This window comes from Aulostomus chinensis, chromosome 5 (genome assembly GCF_037954235.1).
Source record: "Aulostomus chinensis isolate RoL2024-O1b breed Wild chromosome 5, RoL_Achi_v1.0, whole genome shotgun sequence".
NCBI classification, from domain to species: domain Eukaryota; kingdom Metazoa; phylum Chordata; class Actinopteri; order Syngnathiformes; family Aulostomidae; genus Aulostomus; species Aulostomus chinensis.
The window spans coordinates 24,646,056-24,662,830 of NC_141324.1; the positions used below are offsets into that span (position 1 = coordinate 24,646,056).

General features: G+C 41.2%; 2 protein-coding genes across 3 annotated transcripts in view; one reads left to right on the forward strand and one right to left on the reverse strand.

The window, feature by feature from the left end:
* Positions 1-16,775, forward strand: part of yes1 (YES proto-oncogene 1, Src family tyrosine kinase) — a 120,712-nt gene that overhangs the window by 74,360 nt on the left and 29,577 nt on the right. The gene's annotated exons all lie outside the window — the stretch shown is intronic.
* On the reverse strand, positions 12,465-15,845 carry adcyap1b (adenylate cyclase activating polypeptide 1b). Of its 2 annotated transcripts, XM_086204110.1 has the most exons (5): positions 15,560-15,845; positions 15,027-15,131; positions 13,895-14,029; positions 13,323-13,427; positions 12,465-12,799 (listed from the first exon to the last, which is right to left on the reverse strand). In XM_086204110.1, the coding sequence occupies exons 2-5, from the start codon at positions 15,128-15,130 to the stop codon at positions 12,616-12,618; spliced, it is 528 nt and encodes a 175-aa protein (XP_086060236.1). In that variant the 5' UTR covers position 15,131; positions 15,560-15,845; the 3' UTR covers positions 12,465-12,615. The 2 variants fall into 2 exon arrangements, with proteins under 2 accessions (XP_086060236.1, XP_086060237.1); XM_086204111.1 differs by lacking the exon at positions 13,323-13,427 and having other exon boundaries at positions 15,560-15,839.

Below are 16,775 nucleotides of genomic sequence, written 5' to 3' on the forward strand. Positions count from 1 at the left end.
CGGAACGTTCCTCCAGAGAGGGTTTTTGTTTTGCCTTCATTGTCTGTTTAGGAGATATGTTTACACTTGAGTTAATGGAGCATCTTTGTTAAAGCAGTTAAGCAGGACTTGTTTGTTTGGCTGTCCAAATTATCTCATCACCAAGAGCAGCACACACCGTATCCAAGTGCGCGAACACGAGACCCTTCGTCTCATGAGACGTACCTGTCATCGCCAACGCACACAAGCCCACAAGAGTCTCCCATCCTGCTTGATGGGAGAAACCACTGTACCGCTAGAAGGTTCTGACACCTATCCCCGATAGTTTTGTTTGTAAATGCAATCCAAATGGTCTCGGCATGCATTTGTGGTTTCCTGCTCATGAACGTCTGCTGACATGAGGAAAACTATTCGGTGTTACCATCAGATTTCATTCACGCTGGGTAGGTAGTTTGTCACATGAGATGATGAGACTGCTTGAATTTACCCAAGGGGTGAGCCAATTAAGTGGCACATGGAGATGCTGCAGTATAACAAAGGGTCTGTTCCTCCATCTGCCCGTCTAACCTAGACTTAACTTAAGTGACAGTATTGTTTAGATTGCATGGATAGAAATAGATCACTAGGACTGGAGGAGAGACAAGGTAATGTAATGTCATTCACCACAAATCAGGTCTCCTTGGCTTCCTGAGATACGATGGATCCAGAAATAGAATTTTGCTGACAGAAGAAGTTGTTGCAACCAAAGATCGATACACTCACTCAACCCCCCCCCCCCCACCACACCCCCCCAGCCCCCGCTTTAAGGCATTTTTTCTGAGCGTTGCATTTCGCTTTGCCGGTTCCTGTCTGAATTTGTCTCTAATAAAGTTTACTCCTGAAAGACTTAAGTGTCTGCAACCATGGCTTACTTGCGAGCTTTACCTTAAACCATTGTTTTCGTGACACCTCCAATAGTCTGCTCTTTCTTGATACAGTAATTTATTATGTAGTCCATTAACTGTCAAACTGCAATGAAAGTGGGAGCTTTCTGTATCAGACATTAGTTGACGTGAAATATCGTCCAGCAAGTCAGATGGAAGTGTGATTCCGAAGGCTTCCCAGAGGCCAAAACACAACGGCACACTTTATCATCCTCTAAGACAGGATTTTACAACTCAAAATTTTCCTGGCGGCAATAATTGTAGCTCTTGTTTTTATGATCATAAAATAAATAGGAGAACTGCACAGAACAGATTAAAAAAATTCACCGGTGTGGGACTCCTCAAAACTTAGACTTGAATTATTGAGTAGAAGTGCACACAGAATTGAAACTTCAATGTTTCCTCTGATGCACGCTCAAAAACGGGTAATGAACAAGACATAAGCACACAGATCTTCCGTTCATTTCGGGACAATTTGACAATTTGATCTTGATTGCATCCACTTGATCTTTGTAAGATGTACCCATATTTCATCAAAATTTGCCAATTAGTTTTTGAGATTTCCTCCAAACAAATATAGAGTCTATGTGTGTAAAGTCTATGCCAGTGATTACATTACCTCCTTGGTGGTGGTACAAATAATGGCATAGAATGCGGCTTATGTAAGGTTAAATACCCAGCAAGGTGTGCATTACCAGGAATAAGTTGGCAAGGGAGGGCCTGAACTGTGTACGTGCTGTGGAAAACTACTAACTCTGTACCCAAGGTAAAACTTGAGGGTTAAACTACTGCCAGGGAAGTTCATTGCCATCCCATAATCTTTTAAAGCAATGAAAAAACTTTTCACCACTCCAGTAAATGAGATGGCCTATAGGTTCAAGCTGGCAGCGGAAAATAAAGTATAGTCAGCCCAGCGCGGCTTGGCTACAAGCAGGAGCAGCGGCTAATTGTCATGCTAGCAAGAGTCAAAATCAGCAGTAGAGTTGGCAGTGTGTTTGTACAAGATTATCTAGCTGACAAGACATGTCTCAATAACCAAATCAGTGACAAGATTTCCCCAAACAAACGACTCAGACAATTCTTACAACGTTTGAAAAGCACACTGATGAACCATTAACATATTCTTAAGTATTGGAATCAGTGTTGAATCGTTCACATGTTATCTCGTTTAAATCAGTGTTGCTGTTCTTTCACGTCTCATTCCAAACAAGCTGTTGTCTGATTCAAGCCGTCACACTGACAGGGGAAAGCTTTACATCTTCAAAATGGGATTCTTAATTGCGCTCAACCAGTGCTAATCTTCATCATGTGTTCTTCCTCTAAGCTTAACAGAAGTCAATAGACTGCTTTAAGTGATTACCAGCAGTGTGTTTGTTTTTATTTGGAACATCTTTGCTGCTAAGCATGTGCAGTGTTGTTGTCACTGCGTTCATGTGCCAGTACTGTGATGTCACTGGACTGGTAGCAGCTGCCAAACCACCACACATACAGCCATGAGCTGTGTTGACTGAGACTACAAATAAAAGCGCGGCCGAAATGAACACACTGCCTTAATGACATGACTGAAATAACGAGAAGGAGCCGCACGTGCCTGCTCACCGAAATGTGTTGATAAATTATTTTTACTCCTTCTTATTTATACTTCTTTTACATCTCAGGCAAAATATTTATTGTAGCTTCTGACTTTGAACAAGAGTCAAGATTGTGACTAATGAGAAAAGTGGATACATATGCACCTCACCATCTGTTGTCATGATTGTTTTACATTTTGTCCCAATTTAAGCCAGATATAATTTTAACTTCATCACGCCTTCATGCCTCTTCTGAATGCGTGCTCTCTCCAAGGCTTTAATGGCTGAAAATTGGAGATTCTGATCCCGACAGCATTGGTTAATCATGCATATCTTCTCATGTATTGATTGGAAGTTTGTCATTTGATGAGTAATCCTGGTTCATTTTGAGACTCATGCTGGCACGGGCCGCATTCATTCTGTGGGGATCATTCTAAAGTGTTAACATGAAAGTTTCTCCCCCAATTGAATGTGATCTCATCCATTACTAATCTAAATAGCATCTACCTAGGCTACCTTTGTCTATCAGAGGGGGCGTAGAGGACTGTTATCAATCCAAGCCTCCGTGACTCAATTGTCAGTTGGGCTGTCTACTGTGACAGTGTGTGTGTGGATTGCTTTCGATAGCAGAACTGATCAGTTTCACATTTTCTTTAGTATGACTATAATTTCCCAACTAAAGTCCTGCATTGCAAAGACAGTGCAAATATTTGGTAACCATGCAGTGTCTCTCTGTAAAGATGTATATCCTTTAAATTTGAGAGGACTGGATATGTTGATGATATTGCGCATAGATTTCTGTTGAGTCATCCTATTAACCAATTGCAAAATGTTGGAAATTAAGAAAGAGTTTTTTTTGTGTCAAACAAAGCAACAAAAATCCCTGCTGAGACAAGCTGTGTAGGAGGGGAGTCCTTCAAAAGAAGATGAAACCGACAATGGGGAAATTCAGAAGACAGAGTCCTCCTCTCTACTATGTGATCCCAGTGCTGTATCCAAGGGAGCGCAGGATGTCACTCACAGGTGTGAATGCAGAGCCTGGTTGGTTGCCTCGCCTCCCTACGTTTCCCACTCACACCTCTCTCCTTATCACACAGCTTCACTTTTTATAGAGCTGCTGCAGGCAATTCCCAAAGAGTTATGTGTTGCACAGTGACAGATAGTAGTTTTGTTTTGGATACGTGTGAAAAGATGGGAAAAGCCTATGCCTGATTTGTGCCTCCACCTCTCAAAACATGCAAATGCTTTACCCTTTTGGCATCCACGTGAGGATAAAGGGATGTCAAGAATCTCTGGATGACAACACTTGCAAGTGTGAGAAGATAGTAAGAGCAGAGGAGATGCATTTTACAAAGGTGATACAAAAATGTTAAAACAAGAAACTGCTCCTATTATGAACAGAGGAGGCTGTGAAAAAAATTGTACTTTCTTGTAAGCAGTCAAAGGGAGAAAAGGGACTTCCTCTATTTTCCAGTAACTTTCCAGTAACACATTTTGCCTTTTGTTGTCCAGATAAGTGGAAAAGAACTTGCACCCCTAAGAAACAGTATTACTACGCTGATATTCTCTCCCCTCCACACACACACACACACACACGCACACACACTCTATCACATTCATTAAAATGAAGAAAGATAACATAACCCCATGCTGCGTGTCAGCATGATTTTTAATGTGAACACATAACCCATGAAGCCTCAACCTTGCAAGCGTCTCTCACCGCCGCTACTCTCCTCCATACATTAGCACTCCTCTCATTCAGGAAATCTGTCACAGCTTTAAAGAAGTTAGACAGAACGATCTGCAAAATGGGATGTAACAGGAGCTATCTGCGGATAGCTATGCAGATGTCATTTGAAGGCAGGTGAGGGATGCCGAGAAAGGAATAAAAAAACTGTGAACATGTTTCTTCACACTAATCTCACACTGAGTTTTCACACCTCGCTGCTCCAGCAATAATATATTATTCAATGTTTGCACAGTCCTGCCTTTATCCAGAATGAGAATGAGAACTGAATGAGACCATGAGCTTTGGGTGAAATAAACACCAAAACAGATGCTGGAAGATATCAGTGTATTCACCTCACATGAACTCTCAAGGTCCGAATCTATAATGAATGTCTGTGCATGACCTGATTTTTAAAATGATTTCCTCGAGCAGCTGAATGTGACCTTTGAGCTTCATACAACATAAATTCCTGTAAAGCAACTCAACACATTCCCATTCTACCATTGTTATCGTCAGAATGCTTTGGAAGCGTAAGGGAATTCTCCGTTTGTGTCTTTGGGAGCAGCCCATCGGTACAAGGCACTTCTTTGATGTAAAATAACACGGAGTCACAAGCTTTGGGGACTCCAGTTAAGTACCACTGAGAGTGAGGGATGGTGCTTCTGAGAATATGGCTGATTCAAATATGTGCCAACAAATTAGAGCAAAAATTCTGTCGGTTAGAGATCTGCAGTGTAAGGACGATATTCTGATGATTTTGTTGCGAATGTAGATGTTGCTGTCCTGGGAAGCAAACATGCACCGATTTCGATTACATCCGAAACTTAAATTCTATCGGTGCATGTTCGTGAAAGCGTCAAGACATTTTGGTTTCTTAAACAGATGCATCAAAACTGCTTCAATCAACATTTTTATTCTAACAGGAGATGGAGTAAAACTGGTCCACACAAAAAAAACTCCTAGCTGCAGCTCCATCCACCTCTATGGAGTGTTTTGTTTTTGGCGGGTGGGGTTAACTGCTTTGGTCATGTCTCACGGCTCTCAGAGGTCTTGTTTTCAGCTGAAGCATGCGGCTGTTTACATGAAGATCCACTGTTAACTGTACTGGATTCTAACAACACCAAACAATTGACCAGCAAACCTTGAGGAGAATTTAGGTGGCTGATATTTGCATCATGAGATTCTGTTTTAATTTACCAACGTTCAATGCTGTGAAAGAGACCAAGTGTGTTCTGTATTGAATCCTTCTAACTCAAATAGTTAGATAAAGTTGCAAAGTCCTTAAAAAATGCACCATTGTATAGTTTCTATTTGCTAAATGCATGCCAGTAGCAGCACAGAAATACATTGTCTGGTTGCAGTCTGGTTCTTTGCGCATCCCTTTATCATATCTTGTCCTGTATTCAATCTTATCTCGTCTTATCTTATCTCATCTTAATTCATCTTATCTTATCTTATCTATCTTGTTGTGCCACAATCAATGGACATTTGTATCTTTTTGTGTTAAAGCTTACCCTTGTTGTACAGACAATCACTGTCTGATGTTGGACTCCAACACTGGACTGCAGCATGGGAAGCAGACGTGCTAGTAAGGATGCTAAAACCTATGGGTGCGAGCTACCAGTTGAACATTATGTAAGGTGTCGGGGAGTGGGCTTGAGATGTGCACAGCACTACCCCCACCGTTTCAAACTCCTTCCACTAAACACTCCATGTGCTATCTAGAGCATACTTTGTCTCTGAATGTTGTATATTTTATATTTTTGCTTGGAGACTGCAGAGAAAAGATGAGAGATGAAGATGAAACAAAAAAAAAATGGCTGATGAGAGATGGTCGTTCCCTTCATGGCCATACAGTTTCTGGTTACTCATGATTAATCAAAAGGCAGTTTTCCACCGCAGGAGCTCCTTAAGCTGTTTTCGTACAGTTTGCATCTTTTGAGTGTATTTAGACAAAAGGAATATCCCCCTGCAGGACTTCTCTCAGGGCTGCTCTGGGTAGAGAAATAAGTAGCATTTTGCATCATTGGTGGACCATAGAGCCCATTCGCACTTGGCCCAAATGGAGTAATGAACGTTAGCTCACAGGTGGTTGCTATGTGGTAGTTAGAGGCTATGGTGCAATCCTGTTTTTTCTAAATGTAACTAGATGTATGACTTAAGAAAGGTGCCAAAAATGTGTTTTTGCCATGTAACCCCTCTTACTTGGACCCCCTGTGGACTGGTAGGTAGTTGTGAGCAGGGACTCAGCAGTGATTGGTCTGGACTGGACTACTTTGAGTTGACGTTACATTCAAAATTTTTGCAACTTTCAACTGCAATGTAATCTCCCCCACTTTACCGCAGCCATGACAACAGACTATCAGTGGAGGGAACAATGGGTTCCATCTAAATGTTCTTCTACTTGTTGGTTGCTGTGGGTCTGACAAGCTTTGAACATACATGTAACGATATAAAAAAAAAAAAGTGGCAAAAAGGTTCAATCAACTCACAAGTCAAGACCGGAAATAAAACAGAGAGGCTGAAATGGCCAATTAGAAGGTCTTTCTGAAATGTTCTGGCCACCTGGTGAGGATGAAAACTACCAAAGCACCAGAGGGTTTCCCCCTAACTCTTAATCAGCGATCCATGCCCACAAACCCTTGCTCATATCTGCTGTTCTTTCCTTCCTCTATTGCTGTTCCCAGAGGGGTTCCTGTTCACTCCAGAGTGCCTCCTGCTTAATGGTACATGCGACAGAACCCACTACAAGCTGGGATTTTAGCGGGAGGAGGTACTGGAGGCTGTACGGGTTTCATTGCAGACATCACCAGACCAGACCTGCCCTTCTTGTCCCCTCAATGCTGACCACTGAATGATTCATGAGGTGAGATTCAGTGGAGAGGGGAGGAGAGTGTGATTGCATCATTGCTGTGTCTCCTGTGAGTACTGTATTCTTAACCCTGACACGCAAGAAAGGGGAGGGGGTGGGGGGCGGGGGGGGGCAGTGTTTGTGTTGTGAGGAGAAAAGGAAATGCAAAAAGGTTCATCGTGCAAGCCATAAATCAGTGGTACACATGCATACACATTTCACACACTCATCAGACACATGGGACAAAGGGAGCTGGGTGTGGCTGTGGCCCTGAGGTGGGGAGGTGGGGGGTATCCCCACTGGAAAAGCCCTGCACACAACCTCCCCCCGTAACACCTTACTCATGATTAAGACATGTCTAGAGGCATCACGGGGCAGCAGGAAGGTTATGTGGATGATTTCAAACAGGATGTTGCTGCAGCTCTAATTTTAGGATATGTTCCCATTTTTTCCCTCCAAGAATACGAGCCAGGGATGCAACTCTTGAATGGTGAAACAGCTTGAGGATGCTAATAGAGAGATAAGATGTGGAGTGATGCACGCCACAGAGGGGCATTTATGCAGGGCCATGAGGAAGGAGGAGACATTGTCTTATTGATTCAGGCGTTAATGTACATGATTTACAAATTGGTTCAGGGTGGGTTATCTTGAGACGTCGACTGCTGCGTAAACAATTGGAGCATTTGTCTCAATAGCTACTTGTAGGCATGCGATGGCGCGAATATCAATGTTTCAATCAATTTGGTAATGAATATATTTTATGTTCATTTGGGTTCATGCATCTTTTTCCGAACCCCAAAATGTCACAGGAGAAATCTAGGAATCTCCGTCTTTGCCAAAAGGCTGATTTGCTTCTTGACAGCTGAGGAGGAGGCAAAGGGTGAGGGAGGGAGCGAGGGACGGATAAATAAAGAATGGAGATGTCCTATATATCACACACGAGGCTCAAACCTTGACAATCGACGATCCGTCAGCCTTTCATAGCAACAGGGCAACTCCCGTGAATCAAAGTCTTCAGGGAAGCAACAGAGATGTATGTTTTGAATGTGAGTGTGAGGCAGTTGTTTTTTGTGGCTAAATCATTGGTTGAATTTTATTAATCATATTTATCACCTGCGCTCGTCTGTGCAGCGTTATTTCAGTATCTGTGAGGGGGATACGGTGTATTCATGCTGTCTCATGCAGGGTGGGACCACAAATGTAAGGTTTAATGGAAAACCAAAATGGAAAACATGCTCAAGAATTGCTTGTGTAGTGAAACTCACTCACTTTCACAAGTGCTTTCACCCACAGCCTTTCCACACAGAAATATATATAGATAAATATCCATGTTTACACACACACACACACACACACACACACACACACACATATATATATATATATATATAAAACCAGGTTGTGTGTATATATATATATATATCTGTGTGTGTATGTATATATATACACAAACACATATACATACATATATACATGTTTGTGTATATGTATACATACACACATATATGTATAGATATATAGATAGTAGTATAGGTAGAGTGGCCGTCTAGCAACCAAAGGGTCGCTGGTTCGATCCTCCCTTCCCCTGGTGACCATGTCCAAGTACCCTTGAGCAAGAGACTGAGCCCCCAATTGCTCCTGATGGCCCTGTGACGGACTGGTGACCCGTCCAGGGTGCACCCCCCCTCTCATAAGCAGGGATGCATGGTATAGAAAATGGAAAGATGGATGGATACATGCTGTGTGCATATATATAAACCATGTCCCTTTGTGAACCGTTGCCATGCAACATTTCTCTGATTGGATTATTTGTGCTCTGGTGTATGCGTGCGCACACACACACACACACACACACACACCTCTCTCTCTCTCTCCTCCTGGCTGATGAGGATCAGATCACAGACACACTCCTTTGCCACACCCATCCTCCTCTCCCGTGGGACACAGCTGCACTTCCAAGGCCAAGGATGGAGTGAGGAGATCGGCTCCAGGGGGAGGGAATCTGTCTGAGCTCTGCTGCTCAGTCGAGGAAGGAGGCTTTTCTTGTCGAGCTCAGTGGAGATTTTAGATGGCTGGTTGCATTTAAAGCTTTTTCTTTTTCATTTTATAAACCGTACCAGGAAATTTTAAAACCATGAATGTGTGGTACACCTCACTTTGGTTGTGATACAATGTAAATGTCACTTCTCGTAGACCAATTCCACCCAGGGGCTGTGAGTTTCTGAGATTTGTTGTTTCATTTCTCTTGAGATAAATTTAACTTGATAGGACTTCAGGTCATCACTTCCCACTGGAGAACAGCAACGTTGATGTTTCGCTTTGTTTTCTGTAATATGACTTGAGGTTTGTGTATGTTTCATGAGCACATCTGTGCTCAGACAAAAGTGTGTGATCATGTAACTTCTGAAGGAAGTTTTCAGCTACTCGGATATAATTTGAGGGGGAAAACAAAGAAACAAGACACCAGTCAAGATGTGTGACAACTATCTCGCTATCTTTCCTGATCGGCTGTGTCACCACATTAAGTATTTCAAAGATTAGACATTGATTAGAAAATGTTGTTTACAAAAATTTATTCATACAAATCTTACAACACTTTGATAACATTGAGAAACGTAAAACCCCATATAAGGACTTCTGTGTGGATAACGATGTCACTTGTACTAAGGTTCACTTTTAAAACACATTGTTTTCAGATAGATAAGAGATTAAACATTGAAGTAAGGCGTTTGGCGCTTTCAGAAATATCAACAACAGGCATTTTCTAGGATCTGAACAACATCTGTCATTTTCTGAAACCATTTTATTGTATATAGTGTTGCACATCTGTGTAAATAATAGTTTTGGGGACTGTTTTCTGATTGATAGTACTGACCAATATCAAAATAATCAACAACACCTTATAATCAACATGAACAAACACAGGTCATAGTTCACAACTCTCACAGACACTGAACAACCCAGACTCATGCACACGTACACACACACGCACACGCACACACAAACACACACTGCCTGCTCCATCAACATATACATTCTACTCTTTTTTTCTTTTTCTTTTTTTACTCAATAAATCATTGGTCATGCTTGAAAAAGAAAGCCTAATTCTACTAGTCTTGGGGCAGACCGAGCCGAGCGATTAAACAGAGTAAAAGGAAGTTTCAATGTAAGCTAATGGACTGCAGCATTGTAGGGCCACTAAAATTGCCATCTGTCACTTGTGGCGATTTTTTTTATTTTTCTCACGTCGAAGCAAGGCACCAAAGCCAGAAGCTGTTTCCACCTCCGCATGCGCGTTCAGTCTCACTCGTTCACGCAAACATTGACTGCACACACACTTACACAGAAATGCGCACAAATATGCAAACATCCGTGCACACACATTCACACAAAGCCTGTAGGATTTAGCCAAATTGAATATTTTAATGTTTTTTTAAGGGGGTAAACAGGCCACTGATGAGATGCATATATATATATATATATATATATATATATATATATATATATATAAAAAATATTATGGGAAGGTCCCTTTGGTGGAGGGCTGAATTTTAACCACCTCCATTCTAGTGTGAGAGGCCTGGTCCAGCTTCTCATATCCCTCCCAAAATTCAAGGGATTTTAACAACTGATTTCCCTCATTGACCCCAGTCTCACTTCCTCAGGTGAGTTATTTCTGTATCCAGGTGTGCCACCCTTTTTTTCTGGCCAGTGGGGGCTGCAACCTTGCTCTTAAATGTTGCTGTTCTGCTCTCCCTTTGTTTCCTGATCTCTGTCCACACAAACCTCCTGTTCTCACCCAGCACAACCCTCCGTCTCATCCTCACTGCTCATAGACATCAAACACAGCAGTAAAAATGAGCCACAGCACTGTCAAATCAACATTTCAACACGGCAATCTAGAAGCAAAAGAATCTTTAAAACTGCTACCAGGACTAAAGGCAAGAAGCAAAATGGGCTCCAGTGTTTTTGTTTTTTCTGCTTATGATATTAACAATGTCGGGGGGGGGGATAAAAAATTCAGTGCAGTACCAGTTTCACCACTTCTAGCCCTCCTTGTCCACATGACCAACTCCATCTGAGGGGGGAAGCTGTGTTGATGTTGGCTCTAACAGAACCCACATCTTCCTAAAAAAAAAAAAAAAAAAAAATCCCCCCCCAAAAAAAGGCATGCAGTTCCTATAAGCAAAATTAGCAAGGTGTTCAACTGCACCAAGAAATAAGAGTTAAATATTCTAGATGCTAACTTTTCTCTTCATCTCATATGAAAAAAACTTCATGTTTTCTGGACCATATATATATATAGATATATAGATATAGATATCTATATATCTATAGATATAGATATATAGATATAGATATATAGATATCTATATATCTATAGATATAGATATCTATATATCTATAGATATAGATATATAGATATATATCTATATCTATATCTATAGATATAGATATATATCTATATAGATATAGATATAGATATATATCTATATAGATATAGATATATAGATATAGATAGATAAAAACTCTGTTCAAATACAATCAACAGTTGAAGCACATTCTGCCAGATTATTCTGTTGACTGAACACAGACAACATGGAGATGAATATGTGCACTGTGTGAACTGGATACTGTACATATTACACACATATGGAACATTCTTTACAGTCCTAACTGGCAGGGTTGATCTCCTGCAGTATACGTGACTTTTTGAGGCAAGTGAGCAAGCAGTGATCGCCGCAAAACTTTCAAAAGAAAACTTGAGTGCATCCCATCTACCGAGATGCACTTGCAGACGCAAATTTCTATTTAAAAGAGCCTTGGATTTTTACCACCAGTGACACGAATGACTGCGAGTCAATCCATCAAATAAGAGGTTGTACGAGGAAAGCCATCTGAAATCCCCTGAAGGGTCAGCAAGCTCCACAAACCCACTGAGCCCCCATTAAGGGAGCGAGTAGAAGGGCAACATCTATCATTTAGAATAAGCTGGACTTGCCTCACATAGCATGCTCACTGCTTCTTTGGGCCTGTTTGGAAAACAAACAACACTAAAAAAATATAACGTTGGTTACAAAAATAAGTATAACATTCAATACTTTGATTGTCTTTTTAAAATCTATTTATTTTCTGCATATGTAGATGACCTTTATAGATTTCAAGCGCATAACGTTGAAGGTGCACAATTATCTTTTTTTTTTAATTCTAATTCCTTCCATTTATGTATATCTATATCAGCAGGTATAGATATAGATATAGATAGATAGATATGGATAGATAGATATAGATAGATATTTTTTGTCATTTTGTTTTGTTTTCAACATCTTAAAACATGAAATTAAAATATTGGTCCACAACTGTGCGGTATCAAGTGCTTTTGTACAAAAAGAAAAAAAACATATTATTATTAAAATATTCATTTTAATGGCTTTACTTCATACATAAATACATGTTGAAAGAACACAGGCGCAATCCACTGGTTGGTCAGATATATCTGAATGACTGATTTAACGACTGGATGTATATACACAAGAGGGCAGTTTGGGCGCTTTAACAACGCTACAAATAGGCAAGTCGGCGTCCTTTATTCCTAACTCTCTGTCTGTACCTTCTTCCCAGAACCGCTGCCAGGTATTTCTGCACCGCCATCTGCTTTCTATAGCGACTGTAGCTGTCGGTGAAGATCCCATCTGAATGTCTTTTGGATATGGGCTCTGAATCCTCCTCGATGCTGTTGTCTTCACTAGAAAGGGGGGAAAAAAAAAAACAAGAACAAGAGACACACACACACACACACACACAAAAACAGTTAAATCTGCGAGCTCTTTTTATTGAAATATATATACATAATCGTTTTAGCTTGATGCAAAGTTGCCTGCATTAATAATGCATTTATTGGCCTTTTCTTTTTCTTTTTGGGAGAAAAAGAAACTGTGATTTAAAGCGAATTTTGAGAACATAAATTATTCATTTGCAGCCCATTACATATTCTGACGCATGATTTTTTTTTTAAAATTGATTTCGTTTGTGCAGGAGGGGGGGGGGCAAACAAAATCAATTTATGGATCAATCACAAATAAATACGCATTTTATATCAGGTTTTAGCGTCACAATAACAAAATATGGGATGAAAATGTCTTATTTTTAGAGAAGAAAAAATAAATCAATAAATAATGCACGCACATTAAAATGAGGGAGACGGTGATGCAGCAGCCTGAACATAGAGGTGATGACTGCAGGTAAACGCGTATAAGAAATGCCCTTACCCTGCACGAATTGTCATCAGAGAATGCAGATAATGTCTCGTTGTTAACTGACCCAGGAGCTCCCTCAAGGCTCTATCTAATTCTTCCTCAGCATGCCTTTCTGCTCTGAGATGATAAAACGCCAAAACACATATAGACCATCAGTGGCTAAACCAAAAAAAAAAAGAAAAAAAGCGCAGACAAAATGGTCAGAAGTAGCCTAAAATGTCCCCCTCCTCCCCACCACCACCACCACCACCACCCACATGTGTGCAGTATCACATCAGGTGCGATTCACATCCGAGCCTTTTCACACAAGCTCCCCTCCCAGTATCACCCCCCCACACACACACACACACACACATCCCTAACACCACCCCCCCCCCCCCCCCCTTATTTGGATTATTATCAAATCAACATTTTAGGCTACTCGGTATGAAAATAACACTGGACAAATAACATGAGGAACTCTGGAAAAAAAAAAAAAAGCAGGAAAAAAAATCATCGCAAACTAAAGTCAGAATTCACCGCAGCTTGAGCCGCGATTGTTTTTTTGTTTTTTGTTTTTTTTTTAAGAAAAAAGGCACATTTACCTTTTCTCGGGTGGGTAGTACAGCGTGTAGGCGTCGTCGTTTAAGGATGGCGCGCTTCGTATAGCAATCTGATCGCTATCAAAACCCATGTCGGATAATGAATTCCCATCTTCATCGAAGGCGTTGTTTTCAAGTCTGCAAAGGGAGAGGAAGAATCGTCACATTCGGGGATCCGTCCTCAAGCGGTGGGACGCAGGAGTCAAAGACTGCCAATATTTCTCTATCTGCTTCTGAAATAAATCAGTGGGAGGTTAGAATGCTCTGGAGATGAGTGCAGAAAACTAATCCATTAATCTGGGCGGGGGGGGGATTTAAAATAAAATAAATGCAGAAAATAAATAATTTGATATATATTGATATTAACTTAAACCTGCCCATGTTCTACAGACGTCATCATATTTTTATTCTTTAAATACCTTTTTTTTTCACAGCAAAAATCGTCCCGTTTGATTCCAACTTGATACTGCTGCCTCAACAATGGCCGCGAGCCTCATTAATTATTAAAACGTCGAAACATTAAGTGTGAAAATTCTCATCTTAAGTTTCGGAGAGCAGCCAAACAAAAACAACAACAACAAACAAACAAACAAACAACAACAACGTATTCAAAGAATTCCGCAATTAGCAGCGGGACTTTAAAATCAATAAGAGCCACGCCCAAATTATGGATACTTGTCAAGAGAGAAAAAAAAAAGAAGAAATCTTAAATGGATGGAGGCTTCCTATTGGCTTCGCCTCTCCTCTCCTTGGTGACGTCATCCCAGGGGCTATCCGTTGCACCGACTGCACTCTCATTTTTAATCCGGGGAGTTCTTTGAACCGTCCCACCGGACAGATACCTTTACGCAATTTCCATAACCATTTTCCACACAAGACTTGCACGTACACCTGCAAAAATTACTTTATTCTTCACCGTGTTACATTAATTCTACTGATACGAAATGACAGGAATAGTTTTTCCGCAATTTTCTCACGGTTTTTTTTTTGGAGGGGGGGGGGGTTATTGCATGAATCATAACGGTTAAATCAGATAACACAGTGCTGTACATCAAATATTCTGCAGGTTGAAGGTGGATTGTTAACAAAGCAGCCAGGACATGGTTACACAGATGCATCAAGCTCGTACACCTACCTAATCTTAGGGTAACTTAGTCCGATAGGTGTGCAGAAGACGCTGTAGTGCATTAAGATTCCGTAGATGAGCAAGATTAAAGTCGCTTTACTCGAACTGGCCATGCTGTTAGAAAATGAAGGAAAAAAAAGAAACATTTAACGGGTTAGTCTCTCTTCTATACAGACAAAAAAGAAAAAGAAAAACATGCTCTCTTTTTTTTTTCTTTGTTCTAGGAAATTCAGTTTGCGCTAAACTGAGAAGCTGATTTGTCGGATTCTGTCTGGATAAACACAGCCGTCCGTTTACACCAAAGCCAAAACACGTCTGTTAGATTCATCCAATTTCTTTCAAATACATCGAATCCTTTCTCTTTTTTTTTGTTTTTTGTTTTTTGTTTTTTGCATGCAGCGCCAAAGTAATCAAAACAGCGGATCTCCATGCAGCGTAGAAAAAAAGAAGAAGAAGAAGAAAAAAGAAAAACTTCCATTGTCTTGACCTCCAGCAATGAATTTCTCCCGAGTTTTAGGCGAATCCGCCGGTGTTTGACATACCTATAGCAGGGGAGCAGGGAGAGCTGAGCGGGAGGATGTGATCCGGGCGCGGCTGTTAGTGTGAGTGAGAGAGAGAGAGAGAGAGATGGTATCTTTCTCACGGCACTTCTTTGCTGGCTGAAGCGCCTCGTCGTCTCCTTATGTTGCCCTCAGTTCAGCCGATCTCACTTTTATACACAATTAAAAGGACTCAGCCAAACTCGGTGGGGGAAGTGCGCCGTGTGTCCCTCTACATATCTTTGCTCTAAACTTTTGTCCTGTGCTGTGATTGCCTTGGATTTTTATCGAAGTATTCCAAGCCTTGCCCCCTCCTCCTCCTCCCTCCCTCCAATAAGTCACATTAAGGATGCTATAGACGTCATCAAGTCTTCCTCCCGGAATATAATGGTACAGTTCCTTCCTCTTCGATGCATTCGTCAGACCCCCTCCACCCACCCACCACCACCCTTCTAAGATGGAAGTTTACTTCCAAACTTTCTTCTTGTGTTTAAACCAGAAATGAATGAATTCATGGAGGTTGAATTCTGATCAATAGCTCCCCTTACCGCGACCACGCGTCATCAATAGGTTCAATTAGGCTTTTATGATTATGACCGAGCTGGGAAATGATCATCTCTGCTGCTGCTGCTGCTTCTGATGGTGATGATGATGATGATGCTCGTGGTTTCATGTAACTTGGAGGCTTTGATGGAAGTGGGATCAGGCTTCCACCGGACCAAGTTCAAGGCCTCTGGGGACGCAGGAGCTGTCCGGTGCTGAAATGAATCCTCTCAAATTGCGGCTTTTTGAATTTACAGTCACTTTTCTAATCATTTCCAATAATTGTCTCGTGGATATTAAGGGTGTGTGTGTGTGTGTGGGGGGGGGTGGCTTTAATGGTCATGCAATGACAGCTCTCAGGCCTCGGCCTAACCCTTAGATTGTTGGAATAAACGAGGGACGTCTAATGTGATTTGAACACGGCCTGTGACGCAGGATGTGGCTACAGATTACCAAGAGTCTGCGTGGCTTTATAAACCATTCAGTCATTTTATCCAAATTGTCTGTATCTTCATAAGTTGCTGATTGATTTGTCAAAACGAATTAAATTCAGGAAACGGCTCTTTCTCGTAACCATGCAGCGGTTGATCCTGTCGTTTCCCAACTAAAACCTCCTGAACGGATGAATCTCTCTCTCTCTCTCTCTCTCTCTCTCTCTCTCTCTCTCTCTCTCTCG